Raw genomic sequence first — 9433 nt, forward strand, 5'->3', positions numbered from 1 at the left:
TACGTGTAGTTATCTTCTAGTCATTGATTAGCATATTTTGTCATGATAATCTATAAATCGTGTTCAGGGGGCGGGGTTTATGCAAATTTTAGGGTTGGTGATGTCACTAACCCGGGAGGAATGTGGTGTAGTCTCTACCAGCCGTTTGTTGTAGTCCTTAAAAAGCGATTTCTTTAAAAGCAAATATCTCCCTTTGCTTTGAACTTTGAGCGTTGTAACTTTGCAGATGTTGTTTATGCTCAAACAGCAACATTACACACTAACTAAAGTTAGAAAAGTCAAATCATAATCAACCACCCCTTTTAATTGTATAACAAACTCTTACCCAGCAGGTCTCCGTGCACCAAAGCCAGCAAGTACCACAGCAGTCCGAAGGCGAACCAGGTGCCCACAAACGTGGCGCTGAACAGAATCAGTTTGTACCTCCACTGCATGTCCACAAAGGTCGTCCAGGGGTCACGCAGGTAAAGAGCGCCACGCCCCCTCACATGCTCGACACGCACGTTGCTCCGCCCATCCTTGGATAAGACCCGCCTCCTGCGTGTCACCTGACTCCCAGGCCCCGCCCCTCCGAGCAGAGGCTTCAGAACGTCTGTCTGAGTCTGGGAGTGGCAGACCTTCTGAGGGGCGGGGCCATGAGAAGAAGTGGGCGTGGCCGACGTCATCTAGAGAAGAAACAAATGATGCTCATTTACATTTATGCATTTGGCAGACGCTTTTGTGTTTTTAAAGTCCCCTTTTGGTGAAAATCAAGCTTTTAATGTTGTTTATATGTCTATGTGGTGTTTTTAATATGCTTTAAGACAAACCATGTGTAAATTCGACACCATTGCTGAGTATTTCCTCCTTAAAACTGCAGTGAACCAAAGACAGTTTCAAAAACACGCTTTGAAATCGCTGGTGTTTCTGACGTCACAAACGACCTTGTAACCAATCAGATCAACGTGTGATCGTCAACCAGTGGATCTCTGAGCTGAGTGAGTGAGTGGAGGCGGGGCTCATTTGCATATTCATAGAACCGCGCATACTAAATGAGGCAAGGGTGTCGAGTTACATTCAAGATGTTTTAAGGCATGAAGAATTGTTTGCAAGGAAAAACATGTTTAAATATGTCATTTTGGTGATCAAAGATGAGTTTTAAGGGACATTTAAATGAAGAGACAAACAGTTCTGAGAAAATCTGCTCCAAAGATGTTCTGAAGAAAGGAGAGGAGACAGTAAAAAACTATGGAAAAGATTGAGATTAAATTGTTGGGAATTTTGTTCAGATTTTATCATGCAATACTTATATCAGCGCGTGTGCATTGACTGCTATAGGCTTGAAATACAAATATGCACATTTAAATTCAGCTCACTTGTTTTTCTTCGGTACATTTGTTGAGTGGTTTATTTTTCACTCCGCAGGGAGAAGCTCATTGAATACAGTTTATCTGATTAATCAGGAGATTATATTACATGGGAGAGACTTTTAACCAACAATGAGTGGAAAGAGACGAACTAAATGAGGGCGTTTGAAAGGAATCCAGACTGTCTGTGTGTAAACGTTTCTCCACATCCACCCGTTTAAACTCATTCCATTAGATATGAAATATAGCAAGTAGGCGCTTTAGGATTTTCTATGCACTAATGTGACTTTCTTTATGGACTGAAGTCTCAGTAAAATCTCAATGCGTGATGTATGAAGTCTCACAGGTGTAGAGAATCACATTAACTATCAACTTCTTCCACAAACACACTCAGAACGGGCATCTTTACCACAAATGTTAGCCTTAATTAATGGCTATTTTTGTCCAAATGCTTTTGTTTGCGCTATAGATGCATTTATGTTCAATAAAACAAAGCCTCTATTCAGCTTTTCAGCAGAACACTTATATAACAGCATTGATTATATTCAGTGTTGTTATGTAATCTGATGGATCCCCGGTCCTTTCACATACATCATCTGATTGTTGATGTCATCTACCAGTTGCTACACTGTAAACTTTTTTTTTTTCAAAGTCGTAAATAAAACTCCAAGATTATGGCATTTTGCCAAAAAAAAATCCTATTTCAGTTTTTCTACTTCAAAATGTCATGTTTAATTCAGTGTCGCTCCTGTGTAATTGATGACTTGACAAAGCTTCATGTTAGCAAAGTGCTAAAACATGTTAGCAACATGCTTAATCATAATATGTGTTAAAGTATACTAGCAACATGCTAATTCATGCTAGCAATATGCTTAATCATGATAGCAACTTTGCTAAACATGTTAGCAGCATGCTAATTCATGCTAGCAACATGCTAATTCATGTTAACAATATGTTAAAACATGTTAGCAGTATCCTAATTCATGCTAGCAACATGCTTAATCAGAAAAGCAACGTGTTAAAACATGCTAGCAACATGCTAATTCATGCTAACAAGATGATAAAACATGCTAGCAATATGTTTAATCATAATAGCAACATGTGCTAAACATGTTGAAACATGCTTATTCATGCTAGCAAAACAAGCTTAATCATGATAGCATTGTGCTAGAACATGTTAACAATATGCTAATTCATGCTAGCAGTATGCTAAATCATGCTAGCAACATACTAATTCATGATAACAATATGTTAAACATGCTTGCAACATGCAACTTCAAGCAACTTGTTTAATCACAATGGCAACATGCTAAAAACATGCTATCAGCATGTTAATTCATGGTAACAAACATGCATAATCATGATAGCAATGGCTAAAACATGCAAGCAAAATGACAATTCATAATAGCAAATGTGCTAAAACACATTATCAACATATTAATTAATGCTAACAACATGGTAAAACATGTTATCAACATGTTAACTCATGTTAGTAACATGTTAATTCATGCTAGTAACATGCTAATTCATGTTAGCAAAGTGTTAAAACATGCTAGGAAAAAGATAAAACATGTTAGCCGTATGTTAAATTAGCAATGTGCTAATTCATGCTAGCAACATCCTGAAACATGCAACTTACTTTCATGTTAATTCATACTAACAACATGTTTATTAATGCTAGCAATGTGTTAAAAAATGTTAGCAGCATGTTAAATCATGTTAGAAACAAAATGTTGAAACATACTAACAATGTGTTAAATGCTAGCAAAGTGTTAAAACACATTACCAACATGCTAAATAATGATAGCAAAATGGTGAAACATACTAGCAAATCTGCTAAAAGATGTTAACAACATGTTTAATCATGCTAGCAAAGTGCTAGTTCATGTTAACATCATGCTAAAACATGTTACCAACATGTTAAAACATAATAACAACGTTAAAACATGGTAGAATACTGCCAAAGTGCTAAAACATGCTAGCAACATGTTAGCAATTTGGTAAGAAATGCTAGTAATGTGCTAATTAATGTTAGCAAAATGCTCAATCATGCTAGCCATGTACTAGAACTTGCTACAAACATGCAAGCCGATGAACTTGACTTTATAGTTAATTATGACATTTTCTAGCAATTTTGGCATGGAAATTGTTTCTACACAATTAAAAACTATAGTAACATTATATAGACACAAAAAGGCTGTGAACGTTTTTTCCTAATTTTCATTCAGTATAGACATTTTTTAAAATGAATTAAAACTGGAAAATATTATATATACGTTAATATATTTAAATATATAAAATAGATGTAAAATATTAAATGATCATATTAAATGAAAAAATAAAAGTTAAAAATAAACAAGATTATAATTAATAAAAAACATTTTATTTTTATTTTATAAAAACTATAATAGTGTCTTTGTGATTCTAAAATAACACTTTCAGTATATACTCTTTCGCAATAATACCACGAAAGTTAATTTTATGTAAAAAAATAAAAAATTACTGTACAGTCAAACTGTTAATATATATTCCAGGAAAACAAAAAGATTCAGAAAGCTTCTTGCATGATTTGAAACAGATCTCATGCATTATTCTTACACTGGTAACAATGCTGTGGTGTTTTGGCCAAAGTGATAGTTTGGTGTACGAGGCGTTTGATACTCATGAGGTGCTTTAGTTTTACATCTCAGTCTCTCTCCTTATCAACGCTTCCCATTTCTGTCTGTTCACTCTCTCTCTCTCTCTCTCTCTCTCTCTCTCTCTCTCTCTCTCTCTCTCTCTCACTCTCTCTCTCTCTCTCTCTCTCTCTCTCTCACTCTCTCTCTCTCTCTCTCTCTCTCTCTCGTACAAAGGAACGTATTGTTTGAAACACTGACCAACGGGACAAAACAGACCACTGACAAACATATCTTTGTGTGTGTGTGTGTGTGTGTGTGTGTGTGTGTGTGGGTTTGTGTGTTTGTGTGTGTGTGTGTGTGTGTGTGTGTTTGTGTGTGTGTGTGTGTGTGCTGACACAATAGCAGCTCATTAGTATTCAAAGTGGATAACGATCCCCACTCCGCAAATCTCAAAGCCACAGTCTCACTTTACAAAATCTTTTTCTTTCTTTCTTTCTTTCTTTCTTTCTTTCTTTCTTTCTTTCTTTCTTTCTTTCTTTCTTTCTTTCTTTCTTTCACATTTTTACATGCACACAAATACACAGACAGAGTTTAACTCAGGACTAGCTATCCTGGACTAGTAAGTTTTCACACAGATTTTACACTGTGAAACATCATGCTCTTCCTCAGTGTTTCTGTCTCGTTCTCCAGCACAAATATCTAAACATTCTGAAATCAAGATACATTTACTGGAGAAGAAGCAAAATGACTGATGATATTAATTCTTGTTTAATGAAAAAAGCATTAAAATGAAGTGAGTTTGTGCTTAAAACAAGAACAAATGATCTAATTTTCCCTTTGAATCAAGATTTGAATCAACTCCATTGGCAGATATTTGTTCTTGTTCAAGCACAAACTCACTTCATTTTAATGCATTTTTCATTAAACAAGAATTAATATCTTCAGTCATTTTGCTTCTTCTCCAGTAAATGTATATTGATTTCAGAATGTTTAAGAACGAGACTGAAACACTGAGGAAGTACATCATTTTTTAATGCAGAGTAATGTTATCCTGACCATAGCCCTTCCTCGTCTGGTGGAGCGTTGCACAAGGTTATGAGTTAGTTTCCCACAACATGATAAAAATCATCACATGTTTGATAAGAGCATCGGCCAAAAGCATTAACAGGAACAACTATCTTCAGACACACACTGATGTCTTTGTAATATTGAAAGTGTTTGATACAGCGGTAACTGTTCTGCAAAGATGTATCATCTTCATAAGATGTGCTTATGTAGCAATAAATGCCAGATACAATGTTCCTGTGTTAGAAGGAGAAACACAAGTGTGTGTGTCTTACCTTACGCGGCTGCGGTCTGTTAACACACACACACTCACACACACACTCAGGTGTTCAGCTTCAATGGAGATTCTGCATGCACATCTGATCAGGTTTGCTGATCTCAGCTACATGTTGATATTCCGTATGAAGTTATGAAAGTAATGTTAACTTTACTAAACACAAGCTCTTTAGATGCACTGAATCTCAGTGCACCTCTCGCTTTTATAAACTGGCCTCTCTCTCTCTCTCTCTCTCTCTCTCTCTTTCTCTCTGTCTCTCTGTCTCTCTCACTCACTCTCGCTCTCTCTCTTTCTCTCTCTCTGTCTCTCGCTCTCTCTCTCTCTCTCTCTCTCTCTCTCTCTCTGTCTCTCTCACTCTCTCTCTTTCTCTCTCTCTGTCTCTCGCTCTCTCTCTCTCTCTTTCTCTCTGTCTCTCTCACTCTCTCTCGCTCTCTCTCTTTCTCTCTCTCTGTCTCTCGCTCTCTCTCTCTCTCTGTCTCTCTCACTCTCTCTCGCTCTCTCTCTTTCTCTCTCTCTGTCTCTCGCTCTCTCTCTCTCTCTCTCTCTCTGTCTCTCTCACTCTCTCTCTCACACTCTCTCTCTGTCTCTCTCTCTCTCTCTCTCTCTCTCTCTCTTCATTCATCATCCTCTTTGTTCTGCTAAATCTGAAACTATTGTTCACAGGATTTTGAAAAACAGTTCACACATTTTTAAAAACATTTTCTTTATTTCAGCCCATAAACAATGCATTAATGTATAATTACTGCACTATTGCTAGAGATATTTGTGTAAAGCGTAATATTCCAGCGATGCTTCGATGCTTTAGTGCTGGTGTGAAAGGAGACGCTTTCTTTCGCGATGCCTTTTCTTTCGCGTCTCATTCTTCATCTGGGAGTTTTTGTTCTGATTCAGGAACTTTGCACAAACTTCCTCCATATGTGGAAAAGAACATCCTGAGAACACCAGCACTCACACACTCACACACTCAAAGAGCCTGTGAGAGGAATAAAAACTCAGAGAGTGACCGGGTGTTTCTTTAATGAGAGGTGTGTGTGTGTGTGTGTGTGTGTGTGTGTGTGTGTTTCACCATACAAGGCAAGCCCTTCAGCGACAGGGTAAATGTGACGGAGGCAGGTCTTGGATCAGACTGGCAGCCTCTAGCCTGAGCCTGCACAAGCGTGATGGTCGTTGTGTGGACGGGTTGGATCAGCGTCCACCTTCGGCAGCTTCTTGTGTGACTGAGCCGCCCTCTTCAGGGTCCGCACCGCTTGACCCAAACATTGCCTGTTCCCTGCACTCCTGGGCGGCCCACCGCTGTCGTCAAGGCATCCCATTACGCGGTCGAAAATATAAGTCTAAACTATTAATTTTGGCTACATGGAACGTACACACACTTCTTGATGTGCAGATTGGAACTGACCGACCCCGCAGGCGCACTGCCCTGGCTGCGAGCGAGCTTAACAAATACAACATCGACATCGCAGCTTTGAGTGAGACCCGGCTCGCAGGAGACGACTCGCTAATAGAAGTCGGGCAAGGATACACCTTCTTCTGGAAGGGCCTTCGAAGATACCCGCCGTCTACATGGAGTAGGTTTTGCCATTAAAAGCATCCCAGAGTCTCCTGTGGGAATCAGTGAGCGGCTGATGACTTGGCGCATTCCCCTCGCGAAGGGTCACTTATGCAACCTTGATAAGCGCTTATGCACCAACTCTGGATGCTGAAGAAAGCATCAAAGACGCCTTTTATGAGTCTCTTGACACAGCTAGTTCCTCACACTGATAAACTTGTGCTTTTGGGAGACTTCAATGCCAGAGTAGGCACCAGCAACAGGCTCTGGCCTGGGGTAATCGGGAAACATGGATTAGGCAACATGAACAGGAACGGCCTGCGACTCCTCTCCCTCTGCTCTGAGCACAAACTGGTCATAACCAACACAACTTTACAAATGAAAAATAAATACAAAGCATCATGGATGCACCCCAGATCAAAACACTGGCACCTACTGGACTGCATTATAACCCGGCAACAAGATCTACATGAAATCTCCATCACCCGAGCAATGCGTGGGGCGGAGTGAATCCCTGCAGAGGCTCTAAAGAAAGGTGGGTATCTGCTCACCAAAAATCTCCATCAATTTATCCAGGTAATATGGGCACAAAAAACTGTTCCACAAGGCTGGAAAGACTCACACATTGTTACCATCCACAAGAAAAAGGGTGACAAGTCCATCTGTGGAAACAGTCGTGGCATATCCCTGCTTTCTGTGGCAGGGAAAGTATTAACAAGGGTCATGCTGTTCCGTCTAACCAAGCACATCACAGAGAGGATCCTTCCGGAGTCACAGTGCGGCTTCAGGAAGGCTCGGTCCACCTCCGACATGATCTTTGTCCTGCGCCAAATGCAGGAGAAGGCCAGAGAACAGAACAAAGACTTGTTCATCGACCTGGCAAAGGCTTTTGACACCATTGACCGCCAAGTCCTTTGGGTCATTCTGGAGAAGTTTGGGGTGCCACCAAGGTTTCTGGACATCCTACAACAGTTTCATGATGGCATGCAGGCTCGTGTGATTGTGGGTACATCTCAATCCCCCTCCTGTGCAGGTAGGAGTGAAACAGGGGTGTGTACTGGCTCCGGTGATCTTCAATCTGGCAGCAGTCACCCTCCTCTCCCGCAACTCCCTCAGCCCCGACGGTGGTGTTTGCCTACAGTTCCGTCTGGACGGGAACCTCTTTAACCTCCGCCGCCTGCAAGCCATTACCAAGACCACCACCACCACAATTCATGAACTGCAATATGCTGATGACTGTGCCCTCCTAGCCCACAGCCCTACCGCACTGCAGCACACACTGGGGGCCCTATTTTAACGATCTGAAATGCAAGTATCAAACGCGAAATGCAAGTAACTTTGTGGGCGGATCTCGCAAATCTAAAATGTGTTGGTCTGAAGTCGCTTCATTACTCATAGGTGTGGTTTGGGCGTAACGTGCAATAAACCAATCAGAGCGTCATCTCACATTCCCTTTAAGAGCAGGTGCGCTTGTTCCACGGCGGCTTGCTATTATAACGGCGGATTTGCCAGGAGCGGTTCACAGCCGAGGAGACCGACGTTCTCGTCAGGGCCGTAAAACACAGAGAAGTGACATTGGGGATGGAGAAACACACACAAATTAGCTTCGGTTAAACAGGCGTATGATAATTTGGGTAAATGTGTAAGCTAGATTTATGCCTATTTTTTCACATCTTCATGGACACAACAATGATTTCCCTCGTGTGGTAATATTGTTCCTTGTAATAATGTATGATTTGCAAAAATGAAAACTGCTGCATCTGTGTAGATGAGAGAAGCAAAGTGTATGTGCGTTGTGCACACGCTACATTGATTATGGCCAAGCATGTGCACTTAAAATAGCATCTGAATAACATGCGCAATGCGCCACTGACTTTAGACTAGGTTTCTCCTGGTCAGTGGCGGAATTGTTTTCTAAACCTGCAAAATAGCACCAGGGAACTGGAGTCCTGGAAACCGCCAGGCATGGAGCTCTGCATGCGATCTGGGGGCCCAACAGATCGAATCACAGCGCGCCCAACACAGAACTGTGCTACGTCAGCGCCCATCCTCAGATTCAGCACTCACATGTGCCGACTGCGGCAGGACATGTGGCTCCTGGATTGGGCTTCACAGCCACCTTCAATGGCACCGCCGACGAGAGGCTGTCTCAACACTCCAACAATGCATCCTAGATGTAGCCGCGTTTCCATTACCCTTCAAATTGCGCAAATTGAAATTGCGAATTGAAAATACGCCCAATGGAAACACGTCAATTTCGCAAAAACTCGCATTTATCGCAAAAAAGTTTTTACGCTCGCATGAGAGGTTTTTCAGGCAATTCGAAAAAGAAATATTTCGCAAAACTGCAATGGAAACAGTTTTTGCGCATTTACAATCACCTGACGTAGATGACGCGGTGTGTTTGGACAGAAAACGAGACAGAGTTCTTTATTAAATTCATAAAAGACAAAAGAATTACAGGAATAATGGATTCTAAGCCTCAAATAAATGCCACAATCAAGACCTCGAAGCAGAAATGAGGGAGAAACACCCAGAAACTCCTCATATGAGCCGCTCACAAGTATAATAAGGGTCG

The 9433-nt window shown here is 40.9% G+C and overlaps 1 protein-coding gene across 1 annotated transcript in view; it reads right to left on the bottom strand.

Moving 5' to 3' along the window:
* kcnj10b (potassium inwardly rectifying channel subfamily J member 10b) overlaps positions 1-5571 on the bottom strand; it is a 16202-nt gene extending 10631 nt beyond the window's left edge. The window contains exons 1-2 of the mRNA XM_084121015.1: positions 5305-5571; positions 326-665 (exon numbers count right to left, since the gene is read on the bottom strand). Of these exons, the coding sequence (XP_083977141.1) occupies positions 326-665 (340 nt within the window). The 5' untranslated portion in view covers positions 5305-5571. The remainder of the gene's footprint in view (positions 1-325; positions 666-5304) is intronic.
* Positions 5572-9433: the final 3862 nt, after the last annotated feature.

Source organism: Abramis brama (genome assembly GCF_963993115.1).
Source record: "Abramis brama genome assembly, chromosome: 7".
NCBI lineage: Eukaryota > Metazoa > Chordata > Actinopteri > Cypriniformes > Leuciscidae > Abramis > Abramis brama.